The sequence below is a fragment of the Pelodiscus sinensis genome, chromosome 10 (assembly GCF_049634645.1).
Source record: "Pelodiscus sinensis isolate JC-2024 chromosome 10, ASM4963464v1, whole genome shotgun sequence".
NCBI classification, from domain to species: Eukaryota; Metazoa; Chordata; order Testudines; family Trionychidae; genus Pelodiscus; species Pelodiscus sinensis.
In genome coordinates, this window is record NC_134720.1 from 39,369,815 (window position 1) to 39,393,573 (window position 23,759).

The window sequence follows — 23,759 nt, forward strand, 5'->3', positions numbered from 1 at the left end:
GGGGAAAGGGCAGGAGGAGCGGGGACTGGGGGAGGAAATGGAAGGTGACAGGGATGGGATAAGGGAGGGGACAGGGCGATTCTGGGAGTGGAGAGGGACAATGGGAGCATGAGGAAGGAAGAGGAGATGGGAGGAGTGAGTGTTGGGAGAAGAGGGTTTGAAAGGAGGGGTGGGCATGAAGAAGGCAGGGGTTGGAGCAAATCATATGTGAGGGCGCAGAGGGAGGAAGAGGGCAAGGGGGGCAGGTATTGGGAGGGCAGGGGGAGTGAGGGAAGGGAGAGGCATCAAGAAAGTGCACGTCCCAGGGGGTGAAGCAGAAAGGAAGACATGGGGAGGACAGGGAAGGGATGGTCACCAGAGGGCAGAGGAGAGAGGCAGGGCAGGCAGAGGGAGATATTGGAAGAGGGGATAGGGAGGGGGGCTAGAGGAGGGGTGGGCACAGGGGGGAAGGGCAGGTGCAGAGGTCAGAGAGGATGGGGAGGGGTGCAGGTCCCAGGAAGGCAGAGGGGAGTGAGAAGGGCAGGAGCCAGGACAACAGAGGAGGATGAGGGGTGGGGTGGGGGCAGCAGCAGGCACCAGGGAAGGAGATGGGGTGAGGGGAAGGTGGAAGACATGGCAGCAGAGTGAAAATGGGAGAGGTTTATAACTTGGGTGCCATAGTGGCACACATCCAAACAAGTACACAAGACAAAACTCACTCCATTCATGGATGGAAAATCTTAGAGGGAACACTGGAGACAGCCCCAAAATGTTTTGAGCTATTCTGTCAAAACAATAGTAGAAAGATGATTGGTGCTGGGCTACACTGCTCAGAGTGGCGTGAAACAAAAATGCTGGACAACACTGCTTCCACGAGGAGTTTCTTAGGGGCAGTGCCAGATTCATGCACAAGATAAGTAAGCTACATTTTAGGGCCTTAGATCATGAAGGGCTTATAAATACAAAGAAATTACTAGTTTTTAGTGGCATCCTTGCCTATGCACCAGGATATATGCAAATATAAAACTTCATTATTTCTATTATCATTGTCCTTTCTGTTAGAATAATACACATTTTTGACAATGCTTTGGGGCCTCTTAAACTTGACACAGTTTAGGGCTTCAGAATGTCTTAATCTGGCCCAGTTTAGGGGCACAATTTATAAGAGAGGGAGGGGATTAGAAACAGGAACCAAAAGCAATGGACACAGCTGTCTGTTATATGTCTGTGTTATATCCATATTATTAGGCAATAACATCAATTCCATGGCTACTGTGCCGGATTGACCACCAGAGGACAGTAGTGTGCAAATATTTGATACTAGAGACCCAGGGAGTCTGTAGGAAGCACATAGGTTCCGGTGCAGTAAGGAACACACAGCTGCAATAAGGTGGTATACTTCAGCCATAAAAACCATATACATTTCAGAATTTATGAACATTTGTTCAGATAAGACATCTTGGTCACTGCAGACACAGTTACTCAGGGTGCTGTAGTGGTTTGGTAAGCACAGTAATGTTCTACTGCAATATATTTGGTAAATCATGAGAATTACAATGGCTCCTATGGAGTTCATCTGCTTTCGGAAAATAATGGCTGTATTAAAAAATGTCACTGTGCAGTAAATGTGCACACATGCGGTATTTAAGAAATTAACACTGCAGTGCAAAAGAGCCATGGTCACTTGGTCACTCAAATGGCCTTTCATCTTAAGAACTCTGGTCTCACTAGGTAGGTTTGTGGTAGAAATGTAGCCGTGTTAGTCTGGTGTAGCTGAAACAAAATACAGGACTATGTAGCACTTTAAAGACTAACAAGATGGTTTATTAGATGATGAGCTTTTGTGGGCCAGACCCACAGGATACTAAACTCCAAGAGGCTCTGGGAGACAGACCCATAGTCTCCTATAGACAACCACCTAACCTCAAGACGATTCTTATCAACAACCACAGGACATATCACACTAATACCAACCCTGGTACCTTCCCTTGCAACAAACCCCGTTGCCAGCTTTGTCCACATATTCACTCTGCTGATACCATTATTGGACCTAACCAAGTGAGTTATGAGATCAAGAACACATATTCCTGCGCATCCAGAAATATAATTTATGCTATCATGTGCCGAAAGTCTCCGTCTGCTTTGTACATTGGACAAACATCTCAGACACTTCACCAAAGGATCAATGCCCACAAAACAGATATTAGACAGGATCACAAAGAAAAAACAGTTTCTTGCCATTTCAACCAGAAAGGACACTGTCTCAACAACTTAATTACCTGCATCCTGCTTCAGAAGCCTTTTAAATCTGCACTTGAAAGGGAATCCTCTGAACTGTCATTCATGCTAAAATTCGACACTCTACGCGTGGGTCTCAACAAAGACTCTAGCTATCTTACCCATTACAAAGATAGCTTCCCCAATTATCACCTCTAATACCATTAGCTCACAGACATTTACCTCCCCTCCCCCCCGCATCTCCCTTCTGTTCTGAAATTTGATTTGCCCTTTTCATATGTGTTCATTTTTTTTAATTGTATCCTTTGGTATATATGGTTATGACTATTTTCTTCCTCTATTTGATCTGAGGAAGTGGGTCTGGCCCACGAAAGCTCATCATCTAATAAACCATCTTGTTAGTCTTTAAAGTGCTACAAAGTCCTGTATTTTGTAGGTAGGTTTGCACTGCAGTCGTAGGTACGATGCAGATTAGATGGGCACACCTCCGCTAGCTTTCACCTAGCGACAAGGACTTAAAGCTGGCCTTGACGACTCATGGAATGGGTTTCATCGTGGTTAGTAAAGGGAGTAGATGTCCAGTGGGAGCATGGGGGGTACACAGCTTGCACTGCCATATCTTCACAGCTTTATCAGGTGTGCTACCTAGATTAAAGCTAGCCTGCATATGCTACCTGAACTACAGCCACACCTGCAGACACACATTACTAATGATAAGGATGAGCATGGATATTTGGCAGCATTTTGGGGAAATCTCCCATTCCTGTTCTAATCCCGCTGCTGCTCTAATGATAGTAGTGGTGGGAAAATTAGTGTAGATCGACCACTGGCATTGTTACCAGTGTTATTAACTCTACTCAAAAAAGGAAAATTACATTTTTGTGAAACTTAACTACAACTGTAAGGTTCAGAAAGCAAAAAATGTCACAATGTAAACAGCCACATGATGCTCATTTTATTTCATATTTAATATGTGTGTATGTGTTACCCTATATATTTGTATCCTTCTTTTGAATCCATATGACTGTTTATGTTGTGGAAATCTATGCTATAAAATAAACTAGACTTGCAAAATGGCTGAATTAACCCTGCAGTAGTGGCCATGATTTATGGGAATTCCTAACTTCTGAGTATTCCATCTGACACCCTAAAATGTCCTTGTGATGAAAGCTATCAATGGAAATCATTGCTGTTACAAGTTTGCACAGACATACCAAATATATTTACGCACAGATTCTCCCCCAACCTCATCCTCATGAAAACACTCTGAAATAGAACATACAATTTGACAACTAACTGGATATTCTAATCTGGACTTCCCAATAGCTATTGTGTGCTAAACTAGAATATTACACTATTATTTTAATAACACACCAACAGAATAAAATAAGTAATGCCTGGCTCTTCAGACTGATATCACGAAGCTGAAAAACGTTTGGGAATCTAGACTGAGAATACCGAGCTACTGCATGCCTTCCTGCCAGCCTGATAGTCATTTGTCAGGTCACATTATGACTGACTGCAGCTAACAGCTGAGTGAATTAAAGGCCATTTCACCATAGATACGATGAATTAGCAGAAGACTCAGTCTCAAGAGGTGCTGGAATTGCTTCCACTCACTGCTCTGCTTCTATAGCCGGCAGGCATTCGGAGATGACCTGGAAGCATGATAGAGTAGCTGAAGATTCCAGCACGGCATTGCTTTCTCATCCACCCCTGCCTGTGCTGCTGCCAATTTCACTGGCTCTGGCTGTGCTGAATCGATACTGTTGGAATGACTGAAACAGAGGTTCCTCTCGATCTGGGATTCAGATCAGCAGGAACATGACAGGAAATAGCAGCAAAAGATTAGAAGATGCTTTTTTATTTGTCCTCTTTTCTCCTCCATCTGCCCATCTTCTCTATTTTTCCCTGCCGTGTGATAATGCTTTCCTATGCCTCAGGACTATTGTATATGTTCACACTATACAGATCTATTATTCAAACAAGTCAAGACAACCAATTAATTGTAAGCGTATTTATATAACTTCATAGGTGAGGCTACATGCAGCTTTTTGGCTAGCCAAAATGAGACCCTATTTACATAGCATTAGAAATGGCAGGTTTTAAATATTGGTGATGAGAGCCAGCTGAAGGCAAAGCCGCTACTGGGAAGGCCCTCTAAGGCCTGGCATGAAAAGATGACTTCTAAGGAGTAACCCTTCACTCTGATAAACTAGTTACACTTGGGAATTAGAAGAATAATTGAGTCATACAAGGTTAAAACCATGACAAAAACTTCAGGCTAATTTTGAAAGGCAATAATGTTTGTAAGAAGCAGGTTTTGGAAAAATTCAAATGTAAATGAGAGTCACCAAATGGGAGCAGAGGAATTCTAAGTAACAAATGGAAACATATATTCTAGGTGGCAGTGTCTTTGTGATATGCTATCATTCTAGACTACCACTGAAAAAGGAAGCATGTCTGAAATACAATCTATTTAGATCGATCAAGCATTGGAACACAGATATTTTTCATGAATGAGTGGGCAGATAGGTATTTTCCATTAGCTTGAATAAATGTTTTACATGACTTGAATAGTAGTTTGGAACTTCAGTCTGGGAACATCATGGTTGGCCCAAATGATCCCATTTTCTAAGACACTCTCCTCACAACAATATGCTCAAAGCATAAGTTGGCAGGCATTGAAAGACAAAACAACGGTAACGGTAGAAGGAAGTTATATAAAAGTGACTATTAAGTAACAGTGAAAGAATTCTGCATGAATTGCATACATATCCCAAGTTTTAACTTTATGAAATGAGTAATACAAAGGATAAACCACCACCTGGACAGCTGAGTGCATGAAAAAAATGGTTCTGTCTATACCAAGGGTTTTGGTAGTACTGAAGCTAGACAGGTGCAAAACCAACATAGATGTGTGGCTGCAGCATGATTGACCTTGTAAGCAGCAGATGATACCAAACTGGGTGGGGTTGCAACTTCTTTGGAGGATAGGGACATAATTCAAAATGACCTTAGCAAGTTAGAGAAATGGTCAGAGGTAAACAGGATGAGGTTTAATAAAGAGAAATGCAAAGTGCTCCACTTAGGAAGGAACAATCAGTTCCATACATACAAGATGGGAAGCGACTGTCTAGGAAGGAGCATGGCGGAAAGGGATCTAGGGGTCATAGTGGACCACAAGTTGAATATGAGTCAACAGTGTGATGCTGTTGCAAAAAAAGCAAATATGATTTTAGGTTGTATCAACAGGTGTGTTGTAAGCAAAACTCGTGAAGTCATTCTGCCGCTCTACTCTGCACTAGTTAGGCCTCAGCTGGAGTACTGTGTCCAGTTCTGGGCGCCACATTTCAAGAAAGATGTGGAGAAATTGGAAAGGGTACAGAGAAGAGCGACAAGAATGATTAAAGGTTTAGAGAACATGACCTATGAAGCCAGGCTTCATGAACTGGGCTTGTTTAGTTTGGAAAAAAGAAGATTAAGGGGGGACATGATAGCGGTTTTCAAATATCTAAAAGGGTGTCACAAGGAGGAAGGAGAAAATTTGTTCCTCTTGGTTTCTGAGGACAGGACAAGGAGTAATGGGCTTAAAGTGCAGCAGGGGAGGTTTAGATTGGACATTAGGAAAAAATTCCTAACTGTCAGGGTGGTCAAATATTGGAATAAATTGCCAAGGGAGGTGGTGGAATCTCCCTCTCTGGAGATATTTAAGAACAGGTTAGATAGACATCTGTCAAGGATTGTGTAGACGGAGCGTGGTCCTGCCTTGAGGGTGGGGGGCTGGACTCGATGACCTCTTGAGGTCCCTTCCAGTCCTATTATTCTATGATTCTACATTAGGAGTTTGAACGGAAGCAGTTGCATTAGTAAACATTCTCCTAATCTACACAAATAATTTGTTTCTTATTCCTGCAAAAGAAAATGTTGATGGACAGAGCCATAAGTGGCATAAATTTATGAGTTGGTGACTGGTGGGGTCCATATGCATTGAGTTTTTAAGAATTTGCCAATAGCTCCCAGAGGGTAGAATGGATTCTCTTTTAAACAGTTAGTTTATATCTAGATTAATAAGCAGCAATGTTCTAGACATTTTTTATCAGTTGAGGATCTGGACCCCAGAACTGCACTGAATGAAAGTTCACCTCTGAAGTACAAGACACTCAGATTTGTCTCACATATTCACTGTGAAGATGTGACCTTTATATTTTCTGCCTAGGAACAGAGAACACTGCACAGGAATGTGGCTACATAAAACACTGGCTAAATGTGTCTGTTTATAGCAGTGCTGGAACAATTGTTATAATAGGGATGCTGAAGGTAGAAACCATATATTTGCCTTCGTCTTATTACTTCAAGACAGGGGATTTGGCAGCACCTGTAGTTCTAGCACCTATGTTGTCGTCTTCTACTGGCTGGCTTGCACCAAAAAGACCTTCTGATTCAGCTGAGCTACTAGTTAGAATGGCAGAACTGTAGTGTTCAAAGTCCTGGGTTCAATGCCTACTAATAACCTCTGGGGGAAGGGGTTATCTATCTTTTAGTGACACTAGAGGAGAAGGGGAATTAAAAGATGTTTAAGCCAACTAAATAACTTTGCCACCTGAATATTTTCTTGGATGCAATTCACCTTTGATATTCTTGCTTCTTGCATCTCTTTTCTTTTGGATTCAAGTGCCAAACTTTCTATCATAATAAAATAAAAAGAGGACGACTCTTTGTTTCTTGAATTCTCTTTTATGTTCAGCACCTGCTTATTTTGCTCTTTGAACAAGAGTTTGAACTAAATTCCACTCTCGTTTACATGATTCTGACTTTTCCATTGTCTTGGAAGTGCAGCTGTGTAACAGAGAAGAGAATCTGACATGCTGCTTTGAGTACAGTCAACAAATGTGAAAAGTTAAGTGGCACCCGTGGTCTGGGGGTACACCCCCATAGGATGGAATCCTGCCAACATAGCTATGGCATTTCTGTGTCCCCAGAGCATTATTTGTACTTTAATTGCTTTCCAAGCAAAAGGTTCTGGATGCACGTGTTACTAAATCCTTAAAAAAGTTAATAGCATATATACTATTGCAGCTTTCCTTTACTCAAAGGGATGGATCCTCATTAAGGCAATGTCAGGACACACTGTAATGTGTGTGTGTGTGTGTGTGTGTGTGTGTACACATGAGTGTATGTGAAATATATGTATTCAGCTACATTCAAGATAAAGTAATTTTTCAAATACTGTTTTGATGCCATATTGTTAAGGAAGGATAGGACTCATTTCCTCAAACATCATAGGTCAAGTTGTAGATGATGTTAGGAAGTGGCTCTTTTCTGTGGCACTGACGGTTTTCCTTCCCTCCTCTTTACATCCTTTCCATACCATGTACTCCCTACTCCCTGCTGTGATGCACATCATCCCACTCCTCTCACTGTTATCATTTTGCCATAATCAAAACTGAAGTCACATACAGCATCAGAAGGACATGGGCCAAGTCAGAAGGATGCCACAGAACAACCAAGACACAGACAAAGACTAAGGTGAAGATTTTCAAAGCTGCCTAGTGGATTTAGATGCACAGTTTTCACGGAAATGTGATGAGAATGTGGGTGAGAGGACAAGTCTCCACAAGCAAGTTTCCCTTCAGAGTTTTGATTTATGCTATTACAAAGTTCAAGACCCTCTGCTTTAGGATCATGAAAGGAGGGACACACTCAGGTGATGGGGTGACATCAAGTAAAGAAATTCCACCTCTTGGGATATTTAAAACTTTACTGGAGAAAGCAACCGAAAATGGCAGGGAGAGTGACTAGATACCCTGACTGGCCTCTCCCATCTCTAATGAATATAATTGTATGACCTAAGCAACCATATTGCTTTTTTGAAGCCAGAGCGTAGCACTTTTCTAAAACATTTTCTTTGGCAATGCCAGCGGAACCAGCCTCACTGGGCCCATGGGCAAGGTGGGGGGGGGGGAAGGGGGCATGGTTTCGCACTCGCAGAAGTGGCAGGGCCTCAGTGGAAGGGGCAGGGCCAGCAACCAGGTGCAACTCCAGATCCTGGTGCAACTCCCCCAGCCCTCAGAGCCACTAAGGGCACACCGCGCAGTGCTCCAACAACGATGTAAAGGGCCCAAGGCTCCAAGCACCACTGCTGTTGCAGCAGTGGCAGTAGCAGCTAGGGTTCTTAGGGCTGTTGGCAGGCTTGGGTACTGTGCTGACATCCAGCTGACTCATCATTCCCTCAGCTTGACTTATGTGTCTGCACCCTCTGTATAAACACTGATACATCTGGCACTACTAGGCAAGGCAAGCTGACTTACAAACCCAAATAAATCATGGGCTCAGGATGCCTGTATGTCCCGAACAGGGTTTTAAAGGTCAATTTTCTTTTTGTTTTGAAATATCATTAGCCTGCATCTTCACTCTGCTTTCCTTTCTAGAGTGATCTGGATGGAGCGTGGCACTCAAGAGACATGTTCATTGACCCTGCCCAGAGCTCTCCAGGCAAACTTCTGAACAGCAGAGAATGTATTTTGCTTTTAAATGTCACCAAATGAAAGCAGGAGTAACTCAACGGAAGGCAGCGTACAGCTGCTGTAAGCAAGAACATCCTTAGGCCCAAAGTCAGAAAGTTCTACTGCTGGGCAAGGGCTTGTCCACCACCTTGGTAATGCACATTGGTCTCTAGAGCAAATTCCAAACATCACAGCAACTTTCTGGGGGCAAATGGATGACTTGGGTGGCTGGCAATGACAGCCAACCCAATGCACTGGTGATTGCTACCCTTTGGTGGCTGGTTGGTGTTCTCAGGCCAGTGTCTGGTGGGCAGGAGACTAACTGGTATCCTTGAAAAGGTATATAGACCAAATTCCCCATTCACCCATGGCGGTCGTTCTACCCAGCAGGACTGAGGCACCTCTGCCTTTGGGCCTTATGGGGAAGTAGCTGCTGATTCTATCTTCCTCTGTCTCTACCTGTGACCTCTTTCATGAGCATTACACTCCAGCAGAAAACTGTAAAAAGGGAACATTGTGATAGTTAATTGTTAGAGAGAGGTGGATCAAGAGCCTATTTTGCCTGGCACTTAGTTTTCACTGAGCATCACCTCACTGTATTTCTGCTATAGTGTAGTGTTTTAATGTGCACTGCTAATCAAACAGCTGTGAACGGTATATGGCAAGCCAACACATCTTCTGTAAATTATGCCCATTGGGAAGTTATAGAAATTTATACCCTAGATGGAGGGTAAATGTTTATGATTATAGCAGAGGCTAAAACTAGATGTAAGAAAATAAATGTAAGCAAAGGAAAGTATAAGATGAATACCATGGGCAAATCCATGGGGGCAACATGTAACAGGGTGTCTTGGTCCTTTAAGGACTGGCGGTTGGGGCCAGCCAATCCTGGTTATTAAGAAGGTGCATCTAAGCAGGAAAGTGTGGAGAGAGGTAGGGGTGGATGAGAGTGCCGTGGGGCCCCGGGCAGCGAAATTTCGCGGGCCCCCCCCTTTGACATGGCGCATGCACCATGGTGCCATGGCGCATGCGCGGAGCCTTGGGAAGTACGGGGCCCAGGACAGCCGCCCTGCTCACTCTGCCCTAAATCCGCTGCTGGAGAGAGGAGATCTCAGGAAGACCAGAGTGGAGTGAAGAGGTTGCGAGGACTTTAGACAGGAAAGATCTGGGAATGAACTTGATGAACCTGAGAGGGGCTATGAAGGAACATAGTCTTTGTGAATTACCAAAGAAGCCCCATGAAGGGGAAACTGAAGAAGGGGGCTGTTTACTAGGCACCTTGAGGCGCTGTCAGGTGCCCAACTGCTTGAGCCATTTAAAGTCAGAATAGACAGACTTTGTACAGAATGGTTCTGAATTTGCCAGGAGAAGTTCAAGCCAACCTCAGAGGTTTTCCCATGCCTGATTTCTACATAGGTATATACCATAGCTAGGGGGTGTTTTTGCTGCAAGGTCACAGAATCTATGGATCCCCCCTTTCCTCTATATAGATTGTCATAAAAGTTCACCCCTACTGTAAGAGTGCTGGCGTAGTTCTGTGACCTCATAACAAATTCATCCTCCTAATTATGGATACATCTACACAGCAGGGCTAAACTCAAAATAAGCTATGCAACTTGAGCAGCAGCGTCAGTTTCACCAGCAGGCTGAATCCGGATGCCTGGGGCAGAGCAGCTGGGGTGCTGCGGGGTTGGTCTTGTAGTGCCACTCCTCGGCGCTGCGGGACCAACCCAGCAGGACCCCAGCTGCTCTGCCCCAGGCGTCCCCAAGTCAGCAGCTGCTGAAACAGATCAGCGGCTGATTCCAGGAAGCCCCGGGCAGAGCAGCTCTGCCCCGGGCTTCCTGGAATCAGCTGCTGATCTGTTTCAGCCGCGGCTGAATCAGGGACCCCTGGGGCAGAGCAGCTGGGGTCCTGCCGGGTTGGTCCCACAGCACGGTCCTTTGGTGCTGCGGGACCAACCTGGCAGCACTCCAGCTGCTCTGCCCCAGGCGTCCCCAAGAGCAGCTGGAGTGCTGCTGGGTTGGTGCCGTAGTGCCGCCCCTCGGCGCTGCGGGACCAACCCGGCAGCACCCCAGCTGCTCTATTGCAGGCATCCCCGATTCAGCTGCTGCTGAAACTGACCAGCAGCGGCTGAATCAGGGACGCCTGGGGCAGAGCCGGACTATCGTAAGGGGGGGCTATGAAGGGTCTGGGGTGGCCTCCCCTCCCACCCCACTCCAGACCCCTCATAGTCCCCCCTTCTGATAGTCCGGCATATCTGATAATCCAGCACCCCCTGGGACCTGCCGGATTATCAGAAGTTTACTGTAATGGGCTTGCTGTGTAGACGCGTAATACTTTATTTCAGAATTACTGTCGTTATTGCAAAATAATGCTGCTGTGTAGACATGCTTTGAGGCATATGCATAGTACACCTACATCTGATTTTGCCTATAGATATTATATAGGTATTAAAGTGGTGAGAGTCACCAAAATGCACAGTCTATGGATGATATATCTATTGCCAGAAACACAGCTGCCTGCTCTGGATAAAAAGTTTAAAAAAAATGTCTCAATTAGGAATTGACAGAGTGGAAAGACCAATGGTCCATCTAGCCAGTGCCAGCTGCTTTAGAGCAAAGTGCATGCAACCCCACAGCAGGCAATTATGGAAGAACCTGCTCTAGGGAAAGTTTTCTACTAACCCTTATTAATTAGAGGTTGGTTCATGCCTTGAGGCACGAGGGTTTACATTCCCTTAAGAACTGAATTTAATCCTTACTGTAAGAATTCTCTATTTGTTGCCATTCATAGAAATGACAACCAATACATAAAATACAAGAGACTACTTTTTCTCTGCTTACTAATGCTAAGGGCTTGTCTACATGGGGAATAACTGTTCCACAGTAGCTTCCTGCACAAACTGATACTCAATATCAAGAGTGCTTTCTGGAATTTAGGACAATCCACTTTTGAAATAGATTACTCTAAACGGCATAAAGATACTTAGTGCAAAATAAGAGCATCAACACGGAGCATGAGCACAGAATAGCTACTGTATTTTATAGTCACCCCCTTGCTATTTCTAGCTTTCCTATGAATTCCTCATCTGGATAACCTCCCTATTGGTTGGAAGTGGCAGTAAAAAACTGGTAGAGAGCTCTTCATCCAAACAGGCAACTCCACTTTTACAAGCAGATCCCCAAAGGTGGCAGTAGAAAAAAATCCATGTGCACCTGCAAGTCTGTGCACCATATTGTGTACCTAAGTACCTCTTTAGACATGCAATTATCCAGTCCACATGTGAAGATATTTGTGCAAGTGCCCATTGCCCTCCTCCTGCCCCCCCCATACTCTGGTTCAAGATCTGGACCATAGTGACTTATGAAACAGCAGCAGTTGTAAAACTTGAAGACATTGCAAACAATAAAACCAACTGATGATTTTAGCTTGGCTCATAATGCCAGCAGCTAGAGGTTTTCACTGACACACTCTTATTCAGCAACTTGAAAAAAACCACCAGTTTCCTGACAAAGGCAATTGCTTCTGTTGTTAAAAACACCAACTGAGAGCACAAGATATACTATCAGACTTTAGGTTAGCCACTGTTTGACACACAGCTTCTTGCTTCTGCTCTACTAGAATATATGAGCTGGGGTAAAGGGTTGGGATAGACAACCTCAGATATAAGAGGAAGTGAGGCAAAAAGTTGCTGTTATAAACATTCAGCGGTAATTTGAAATAAGAGCATGAGACAAAATGAAATGCTGACATCAGAATCAGTTTTGGGATGAGAATGCTGTTCAATTAGGGCTGCATTCTTCTCCTCCACCGTGTGGCATGACAAAACAGCTTAAAGTCTTCTGTCTACACAACCTCTTTGGCTCATAATATTTTTTCCTCTCATTTCAAAACCTAACATTTTAAAGGGACACAATAACTGGGAAGGAGGCAATGAGAGAACAGCCCAGAGTTCTTTTCCAGTTACTTGGGATTAAAGCATTTGTTTCAATACCTGGATGCAGTGACATCAATTTTGAATGGAAAGAAAAAATTGAATGACTTCTTCAGAGCCACATACAAACTGGAGGCCTGATCCTGCAATATGTTCAGCACCCTTAAGTCCCAATAAAACGAGCACCTCACATGATATATCCCCAGCCAGGGGGATTAGAGCTCTAAACTCAAACCCTGTCTGGGGAAGAGAAAGAATGATTTGCTTCAATTTTAAAGGGAACATATTAATACCCTAGCAAGTCAAGTAAGTATTGTATTTATTATAGGATTTCAGCTAATCTGGTGTGGCTTTTATTCTGCTGTTGTTCCATTCCACTATTGCTTGCAGCAACATCCATTTATACAATAGCAGAGTCAGCTTCCCTTTCCATAGTCCTCAAATAATCATTTACTATAGTGCAAGGGATTTTTGTGAGTGTGTGCAATCCTATTCCTCTTTTCATAGCAGCTCTTGACTCATCAACAGTATAGAGAAAAAAAGAAAAGTTCCGACCAGCAATTTATCAAGTACAGAACATAACATTCTGCACACTAACAATGTTACAGACTGACACATCTACCAGACTGGAAAATGCTTAGCTTGTGCTTTGCCCCTCTGCTATTTACAGCCCCAAAGGAGGCTAACAGGACCACCTTGAAAAACAACCACTTGCTGCACTTACAAAGTTTATAATCAGCTGTCTGACATTCTTTCATGTCAAAGCTGCTAGCCAGAGTTATATTATCCATTGCACAGAAATCTAGAAAATGTACAAAGGCTTAGATTAAATATAACAGATGCTTTGGCTGGTTCAAATAATGGGGTGGATGCCCCTAAAACCCATTTTCTGCAACATGTTTTTCCTACCAATGACCTCTTGACACAGCTAGTTTAATCATTTTCAATTTATGGACCCTTAAATGGAGGCAGTTGGGATGACTCCAGGATGAGACAGACAATGGCTGTGTCTAGACTGGCCAGTTTTTCTGGAAAATCAGCCGCTTTTCCAGAAAAACTTGCCAGCTGCTTACACTGGCCGCTTGAATTTCCACAAAAGCACTGACTTCCTACTGTAAAAAATCAGTGCTTCTTGCGGAAATACTGTGCTGCTCCCATTCGGGCAAAAGTCCTTTTGCGCAAAACTTTTGCGCAAAAGGGCCAGTGTAGACAGCTTGGATTTGTTTTCGGCAAAAAAGCCACGATTGCGAAAATGGCGATCAAGGCTTTTTTGCAGAAAAGCATGTCTAGATTGGCACGGATGCTTTTTGTTGCGGAAAAGCATCCGTGCCAATCTAGACGCTCTTTTCCAAAAATGCTTTTAACGGAAAACTTCCGTTAAAAGCATTTCCGGAAAATCATGCCAGTTTAGACGTAGCCAATGAGTTTCTTTATGAGAGACCATGTCAAAGGTAGAAACAGATGAAACCCCTCTACTCTTTCATAGATCTTTCTGTAACACAAGAACAAATGTGTCACTCAATGACACTAAAGGCTGGTCAATTTGAAACCAAAAGAAATACTTTATGCAGTATGCACTGATTAATACTCAAAGTCAGAGTCAAATACTATAGTTATATTCTAAGTGGAGTGGATAATTTTATGACCAAAACTAAGTGTAGATAGGATGCTAAGACCAAGGTAAAATGTTATGCTTAGGGACATAAACTAATAATTGCAGAAATCAGAAAGGAATTTCCCCTGCCCCTAGCATGTACATCGCTGCAAAACAGGCAAGGGCAGGAATTCAAAACAAGGCTTCAGATGGCCTTAAGTGGTACATAGAACTTGTGCAGATATTATGGAGGATTTTCAGCTTCCTCTCAAGCATCAGGCATAGGCCAGCCAAAATGAAGGAAAATGATTGTGACAGGCCACTGGTGCAATCTGGCATAGTGAACTTTAGAGCGAGATTGATTCTAGAACAAAATGCAGCTACAATGGAACCTCACGTCAGACAAATATTTCTGAGGACTCAGTACAATGAATGAGCCTTACTGACTTCAGAGGAGATAGTCACTTGGACCAAGGCATATAAGACTACATATAGAATGGGATGGGTTGGATTTTGTTCAACAAAGCATTTTGGTTTATCAGTGTTTGTTCCAGCAGGGTTAGACAATTTTCCTTTTCAGCTCAGAATATTACTTCTATAAAAACATTACACATTACAGTGTCATTTAAAAGCCCATTTCAAGGCCCTGAGTAATTACCTCCTCTAGCCTTCGCCTTTGCTCCTTCTGTTCCTCAATCCGCTTTTGCCGCTCTGCCAGCAGTTGCCGCTTGTGCTCTTCATTCTCTCGCTGCTGCTGTTCCAGCTGCTGCCGTCGGAGGGCCTCTGAACGCTCCTTATTTGCTAGCTGAAGTCTCAAGAAATCCCGTCTCAGTGTTGACTCTCCAGGCAAATTGAGGATGGAGCTTCACAGGGAAAACCAGAGATGTTCTAACCATGTGTTTATGCGTGGGATAGAGAAATTCTGCATGTGTATCTAAGTTTCACTCCTTTTCCCTTTTGGCTTTGCATTAGGCCATTGAGAATATTTGGAGGAGATGAGGGGGGGAGTACAGGCACAGTATTTGGTGAAGGAAAGCAGGATATCACAAATGGACTAGTTAAAACAGCTCAGATACTTGCCAGTTGTTCTGCTGCCTCATTTTTATATGGGTTTGGGAGACAAGCTCCATGCTGGATCAACCTTGAGTTTGTGGCACAGCTCACATGAAGAAAGGGTCCTTACACTGCTCACAAACTCATTAGTAATTTATGTCAAGTTTTTTTAAGAATGTCTCTAAACCAAAGTCCCTTCCATTGCAGTGGCATGCACTATATTTAGTTGTTCACAAAGCAGATTTAGAATGAATCATTGAAATAAAAATACCAGATTACCTCTGTGAAACAATGGAATAGCTTGATACTAATTACAATGATTCTTAAAAATGTCATCAAAACAAAGTTCAACCACTGTATAGGTCGAAGAAGCAGTTGGAAAGGTTTCTTGATGAGAAACTACACATAAATAGGGAACTATACTTGGAAATAAAGAACCATATTGTCAAAATTGAGCCTACAATTTTACCACAGCAAAATTCTTACACGTGCAGTTTCCCACATCTAGGTTCCTGTGAGCATAAACATTTGTATGCGCAAAATTCCTTTATACAAATTAGTTAGTTAAGCAAGCTATGTATTAGTCATCTTACTATCTGGTTTGCTTATGCAAATATAACTTGCATATACAATGTTATGTATATAAGATATGAAAAATTGCAAGAACAATTTTGGAGGCTGATATCACCTGGACAACCTGGAATTGATTAATTTTGAGGCCAATGACTAAGCAGACAAGTCACACAGCTGTCTCCATAACATCATATGAACAAGAAAATACAGCTGTGATTATTACCCCAGGTTTTTATTTTTTAAGAAAGAAAGAATAAAATCAAGTAATTAACATTGAGAGACCAATTGTCATTTGAAACCCCAATATACAGATGTCCACCAGTGAATAGTATAATACGTAGAACTTCAGCTTTCTTGTGACATTAGCTTATTGTATTGTAAATCACAAAGAATATGAGGTATTTTTTCTCAGACTTTGCGTCAAGGTGAGCCAAAGCATCAATTTAATATCCAGACACCATCTATCAGAGGGATTATAGCCCAATGTTGCCGAGAATACACTCAATTATCAAATTGGACTTTTTTCATCTTGGGCTCATACGATCCTATAATCCTAACCAATTTAGTACAAAGTCAGAGAGATATAAGGGAAGAAATGAACACCTGATTTTTTACCTGGGCTCTCCAGAGTCATTTTCTTCTTCTTCTTCCTCACTTCCACTGTATTCATACTCTGTTTCATCTAGGAATATAATTGAATGTCAGTGGCCTTTACTGTACTCATTTGTTTTTCTACTGATCGAAGACCCAGATGCTCTGGTTTGAGAACTGAAACCTCCTTTATTTTACCCTCATAAAATCAATAATAGTCTCAAGTTTTTTGTCCAAAAAGTCTGATTCTAAATGAACATCACAAAGACAAGGAAATTCGGTCAAAAACATAATGCATTTAGCTTTGCCTAAGTATACAGCTGTCATCATGCAGTGGCTGTCTGTCACATGCCATGCATTCCTTTGCACAATGTTAAAGAAGGAGTTGTAGTCTAAATACTGAATACTGTGTTCCTGATTCAATGTTCTACATGGATCTGTATTAACAGAGTAGAAATATGCTGATGTACAGATAGAAACTGAGAATACCCTTTTGTAAAATAAAAATATAAAAATACACTAATGACAAATATGTAAAATACAATTCTGAAACTCCTTTCAGTGAACACTCTTGCTAAAGCAAAGTTCTATAGCAACAAACCTGAGAAAAAGGGATTTAAATACAGCTCTGAATGCATAAACTTCCTTTTTCCTAAACACATGCACTTTTTACTCTATTAATATCTATATTGATATTTCCCAGTCAATGAAGGCGTTTACCTAAATACCCAATTATAATGGTATACCACATTCTGCAATTTCTATTGGGATATAAGTGAAACGTAGAATCTTTATCGGATGAAGAGAATTATAGAAAAAGAAAAGCTTACATTTATCCAATTATTTTCCATCTCTAGGGTACAGCCTTCATTTGCTAGACTAAATACATTTAATACTTCACTAGAATCTGGCTTTATTCTTTTCATTTTTACTGAAAAATTTATCAGGAAATGGAATTTAAGCATAAAAATGATATTGCTTAAAAGAAATCAGAGTAATAATGATGTGTTAATTGGCTGGTTTCTACAAGAAATTTCAGCCATTGAGATCAAAACTAGAATACAGTGCACCATGGGCAGTTGGTGCATCTGGGGCTGGAGGAGGCAGGCCCCCAGCGCCATCTACAGCTCCACCCCTTCTGTTGAAGCCCTGCCATGTGTGCGCCCCCACCACAGAGAGGGAAGGAGAAGAGACGGAAGGTGGTGGGCACATGTGCACCCCCCCAGTCTCCCTGGCCCCCAGAGCACTGGGGGAAGATGGTGCACGGCGCACCTCCCGCCTCCCCAGAGCTCTGAGGGAGGGAGGAAGGTGCATGATACGCCTCAGCATCAGGGAGGGAGGCCTCCCTGATGAGGAGCATGGGGAAGGCAGGCACTGGGGGCAGCAACACTCCACCCCCAGAATGCCTATAGCAGGTGTTCTAGGGGCGGAGTGTGGGGGACCATGCTTGGAAGTTTGGGAAGGTAAAGCCTTCCCCCGCCTAGGCTACCAGATTCCTGTGCAGTACACAGTCAAATGCTGGCACTGACAATATCTTAGTTTAATAACTTTATCTATGAGGCCTTCCTTTATCAGACTTCACTGTCTCTGTATTTAAGTCAGTTCATAGAAAATGTTTTCATTTCTGTAAGTTATTCCTATAACAGATACTGTTGTAAACTCTTTGGGTCACAGGCTTGATTTTTATTTGTACAGACCCTTGCACAGTTTATAAATATGATTTGTGCTGCGTCATTTTATAGGGTAATATAAGACAACATGACCTGAGTGGGTTCCAACTTCTCTGTATGCATGTGTGTATGTGTGCATACAAATTCCAAATACCTAAATTCAAAATTATTAGAGCCAGCTAGGCTCCTATCCTGCTCCTAGTGAAGTGAATGATAAAATACCCATTGCCTTTAGTGGTGCAAGATTTGATGCTAAATAACACAAGACATTAGATCTGGCCCAAAATGATTTTTGTTCCCATGAAAAAAATTAAACAAATAGATATTAGTACTCACTGTATTCTTTTTTCCCCCAAGTTACTAGGTTTTCATTGAAAACCAAACCCTTACACCTCTCAGTTTTGGGGATTTTTTACATGAAAATTTAACATAATTGAAGAGTATTGAAAATAGAAATTCTTTGCCCCCAAATCAAAAACATTTTTCATCAGAAAAAAAAGTTTTGAATGAAAAACTTGGACCAGCTTTAATAACAATGACTCTATGGCAGGGGTGGGCAAAAGGCCCTCTGTGGGCCAGATCTGGCCCGCCAAATGGGTTGATTTGGCCTGCAGACGCCTTGCCGCTCCCCTGTCCACTGGCCAGTCAGGGTCTGGTGATGGGAGAGCGCGTGAAGTCTCCTTCCCCGCCAGGGGCACGTGGCACTTAGAGTCAACTGCCAGGGTCTATGCGCCGTGCACCCCTTGAAGCGCAGGGGCATTGAGCAAGAGAATTCATGCACTCTCCCTGCCCCAAGTCCAATCAGAACCTGGGGGCAGGGAGAAGTGCATGAAGTCTCCTCCCACCCTTCCCCCATCCTGCAAGGGGCATGCAGTGCTTAAGAGTCAACCACCAGTTGAGTAGCTGGCATTTGACTCTAAGCACAGTGCCCCCTTGCAGGGTGGGGGAAGGGACCAAGAGACTTCCCGTGCTCCCTCTGTCCCCAGTCCCTGATTGACCAGGGGGTGCGGGGAGTGTGATTCATAGATTCATAGATTCATAGACTTTAAGGTCAGAAGGGACCATTATGATCATCTAGTCTGACCCCCTGCACAGTGCAGGCCACAGAATCTCAACCACCCCTCTTAGAATAATCCTCTCACCTATATCAAAGATATTGAAGCATTCAAATACTTTGAAGGACCCAACATGCAGAGAGTCCTTCAGCTGTGATCTGTGCCCAATGCTACAGACGAAGGCGAAAAACCTCCAGGGCCTCTGCCAATCTACCCTGGAGGAAAATTCCTTCCCGACCCCAAATATGGCGATCAGCTAAACCCTGAGCATGTGGGCAAGACTCACCAGCCAGACACCCAGAAAGTTCCCTATAGCAACTCCTATCATCCCTCCATTGACCTATTTCCCACTGATAATGAATGGTCAATTAGTTACCAAGATCATGTTATTTCATCCAACCATCCCCTTATCATAGAATCATAGAACTGGAAGAGACCCCAGAAGGTTGTCAAGTCCAGCCCCCCGCTCTAGGCAGGACCAATCCCATCTAAATCAAGTGTCCTCACGCTCTGCAAGGAGCACATGGTGCTTAGAGACGGCCGCCAGCTGCTTGACTCTATTACTCTACTCAGCTGGCAGTTGACTCTAAGCACTGCATGCCCCTTGCAGTGCAGGGGCAGGGAGCAAGAGACTTCCCATGCTCCCCCCTGGCCCTGGGTCCTGATTGACCTGGGGGTGGAGGGAGCGCGTGAAGTCACCTTCTGCGGCCAGGGGCACGGGCACTTGGAGGGAGCCACCAGCTGTTCAGAACAGCTGGCAGTTCTCTTGGGGGGGACAGGGGCAAAGACCTCACATGTTCCCCCTACTCCTAGGGCAATCAGGGTCTGTGGGCAGGGAAGCATGGAAGAGTCCTGCCCCTGCCCCTTCCACCTGAGGCCCTGCCCCTTCCATGCAGGCAGGGGCTGCTTCAAAAATGTCTGAAGTGCACCCTGCAACCCTCTCCCCCCATTTAAAATTATTGCCCATCCCTGCTTATGGCTTTGGCAACACATAGTCTGTGCTATGATTTAACTGACTTAGATCCCTGCAGCTGCCTTAGCAGGGACTCTTATTATGGGTTCAGAATGCTACTTTTTGACTAAAACAAGTAAGAAATTCATTTAAGCAACACCAAAATAGTTTACCCTTCATTTAAATTAAGAGTGACTGCACCACAGAGCTGTACCCATTTCACTAAATCAGTTTTTAAATGAGTAAAATTCATGTTCAACCTGTGACCAGCTCCTAAACTAGTATGATTTCAGTACAGCACTATGGCCCAGTTCATAGAGCAGGGACTTGTTCTACTATATATTTATCCTGTACCTAATTCAGCTGGGCTTTCGTCTGTGATTGAGCTCCAGGTATTACCACAATACATATAATAAATAATAGCCTCTACTGCTTTGCTGCTAACCTTTTTCTCCTCGCTTCTTCTTAGTCCTATCAATATGATCCTTAAGCTGGATGCGAACCTGCCTTTCATTAGGCTGGTCTCGAATAAACGGGTGCTTCATCAGTTGTTCAGTTGTGGGCCTCTGACTGTGGTTCTTCACTAGGCAGCTTTCAATGAATGACTGAAATTTTTTAGACCTAGCAGGGAAAAAAAATATGAAACTATGTTAAAAAACAACAACCATGAATCAAGAATTATGTCCAGTAAAAATGCGTCTGACATTTTCTGGATACTTGAAAGGAACAGCCAACTTGAATGTTTTATTTTTATTTTTTGTAAATACAGTAAATTTAAAAAAATTATTATTATTAAATGTTTCAATAGTAATGTCCTGAAATATTTTTTCTGCTTTCCTGTTGATGGTTAGAAGGATCTCTCTGTTCTTCATGATAAAATAAAAGGCAACAATTATTTATAGCAATGTATTATGCATTTTGTATGTAGTACTATATTTCTGGGATGAAGTGGGTTAAGCTAAGTGATTTACATTTACCCAATTGATATTACACAGATTTTTAAACAAACATATTTGTACAATCTCCTACTCATTCCTGTTGTTCTTAGGTCTTCACCAGGCCCACTGACTGGGGGGCGCAGGGAGGAGAAGGAAGCAAAGGAAGCCATTTCCCCAGGTCCCAGCAATTCTAAAGGTCCCAGGGTTTCTGGCTGCCTCTACTGCTACTGTGGCAGCAGCAGTGGCTGGAGCCCTAAGTCCTTTAAAATTGCCACAAGAGCACCATGTTCCAAAGACTTGCGTGGCCGTGCTCCTTCTGCCTGTGGCCCAACCCCTTCTAGGAGTGCTTGGACAGCCTATACTAATCTCATAGGACATTTCATTTTGCCTATAGTATATTTGTGAGATGTAGACTGTCAGCGGGTGTCCACATTGCTTCAACCTCCACTCATTTGTGGATCATGTCTAATGAGCTATCATTCTTGTGGTGCAGCGTGGCAGTGGGGATGAGATTGTGTTGACTTAGTCTAGCCAATACTCTCCTCCCTGCCTTGTTACAATGAGAAACTAAACCCCAGCCAAAGCAAACCTTAGAAAACAAATTTCTTTTGGCCTTGGAGTTTGCATATCAAAAGTTCTCCCTGGAACTAATTTCAGCACATTACAAACCCAAGAGAACAGGGATTTACAAGAAGGAGATGCCAACAGATCACAATGGTGCATGCTGCTTTAGCAAACTAGAACATTAGTGTAAATTAATGTCAGAAGCCAACAGATACTACAAGAATTGCATTGCTAGGTAAAACAATATGCTTCCAGGGATTTTATTTTTCAAACTGTCAGACTAAAAAGTGATTTATCTTTGAAATACTAATCCGTACAAATTGAGATGTGAAAATAAATACTATCAGCTCCAGTAAAATCCCCCATCCAGACTTATTAATGAGCAAATCTCTGACATCCACCCTCCCTCTGAAGAACAGTTCCTTGCAGTATTCCAGAAGGAGCATATTAGGGGAAGCTTTAGTCAGTCTAGTTCTTCATACATGTTAAGGGAGAGACTGAGGCTTGGACCATGTATTTGGAGCCATGTGGGTGACCCCCTCAAATATGTAGAGACAGAATAGCATTTGGGGGTCTGCCCATATAAATCAAATTGTAGGATCGGGGCTTGGATCACTGTAGAGAAATGTGGCCAAAGATTGGTATGCTGGACAAGAAGAACAACTGAAAACATCTTATTTAAGTGGCATTCTTATGTACTCTGCTTTAGAGATAATGTTTGCTTAAAACAAACCTTGACAAAGTAATTTGCTGGACCCTGCTGATGTGAGCTATCCCAAAAATCAGTGTTTAATTACATATTTAAAGTGTTTATTTGACAGTTATTGAACAATAAATACTAACTGGTTATTAACTGACTCTTCCTTGGGTTCAACAGAGATATATAAAATATCTACATGTAAGTGATAATGAATCCCAGCTGCCAGTCATGTGATTTTGTGCTCTGTACATTCCCTTAGATTAGTACCTCCTGTTTACCCAGTCTGCTTATATGCAGTACTAATATTTTAATACCCACCTGAAAATTAATTAGATTGTGACACTACATACTATAAAAATGTCAAACTGACAGACAAATTATGAGACATTCAGTGTTTTACTGGAAAACAAACACAGTGTGCTGCCTGTCCAAGTTTGAAAGATAGTCTTAACAACAGCAGTTAAAATGTTATCTTTTGCACGTGTGCATGAGATCATCTGTGCATCCACTTTTCAAACATCTGCATGGGCGCACAATGAAATTTATAAAACCCACTTGTGCGCTTCTCTAGTGGGCTCTGGCTTCTATTTCAAGGGGAAAGGCTGCAAAACTTGGCATTCTCATATGGCTTTCATCCTAATAAGGCAAAACTTTGCTATTTGAGATGTTTTTCACTTTGAGTTTTTGGATTTCTTTGAACATGAAATTCAAAGCAAAATCCTGGGAGTTGGAACTTTCTTGAATCAATGGAGAAAGAAGGACCACCCAAACCCCTATGAAACAGCCCTGCAGCTACATACAGCTCTATCTGTACCCTGCATTCTGTCACAGTGCAAGCCCAGGTTAGCATACAAAACAAAACCCAACTTTCTGAGAAATGACATGTAAAGCTCTGACAGGGTTGAGGCTAATGGGATGCCCACGCTCTTCTTGAAACTGCTAGTAGACCCTGCAGGTAACACATTAAACTGGTACTCATGAAATGGCAGCATGTGAGAATAGCCAAGCATTTCCTTAACAATTTCATGGTTCAGCACTTACACCATGCAAGTTTTCAGGGCCAGGTTATCTCCTGATTTAACTCCATGGAAGTCAATGCATTTACACCACCTAGATAACACGACCCTCCGTTTTGCATGTTTCCGGCAGGAAGCCTGGTAAAACGCATCAGTTTTACATGAGTTTCACTTTGAGATTATGGAAACTTTCAACCTCAGAACTGAGGGTGAAATGCTGCATGTATGAACCTGTGTGTATCAAAACCAAAGACCTTGTTTGTACCAAGTTGTCAGAGGCAAAACAGACAAATGATGCCTAATTGTAATTATTAGCCTGTTTTACAGATGAGAAAGATAAGGTGGAAAGAGTAAATTACATGGCCAGGAACACAGAAATTCATTTTCTAACCAGT

The 23,759-nt window shown here is 42.8% G+C and overlaps 1 protein-coding gene across 11 annotated transcripts in view; it reads right to left on the minus strand.

Annotated features, from left to right (window-relative positions):
• Positions 1 to 23,759, minus strand: part of TNIK (TRAF2 and NCK interacting kinase) — a 352,035-nt gene that overhangs the window by 71,159 nt on the left and 257,117 nt on the right. For all 11 annotated transcript variants that reach the window (XM_075937944.1, XM_075937946.1, XM_075937945.1 and 8 more), the window contains exons 10-12: positions 20,592 to 20,767; positions 16,494 to 16,560; positions 14,911 to 15,115 (exon numbers count right to left, since the gene is read on the minus strand). In XM_075937944.1, the coding sequence (XP_075794059.1) occupies positions 14,911 to 15,115; positions 16,494 to 16,560; positions 20,592 to 20,767 (448 nt within the window). The remainder of the gene's footprint in view (positions 1 to 14,910; positions 15,116 to 16,493; positions 16,561 to 20,591; positions 20,768 to 23,759) is intronic.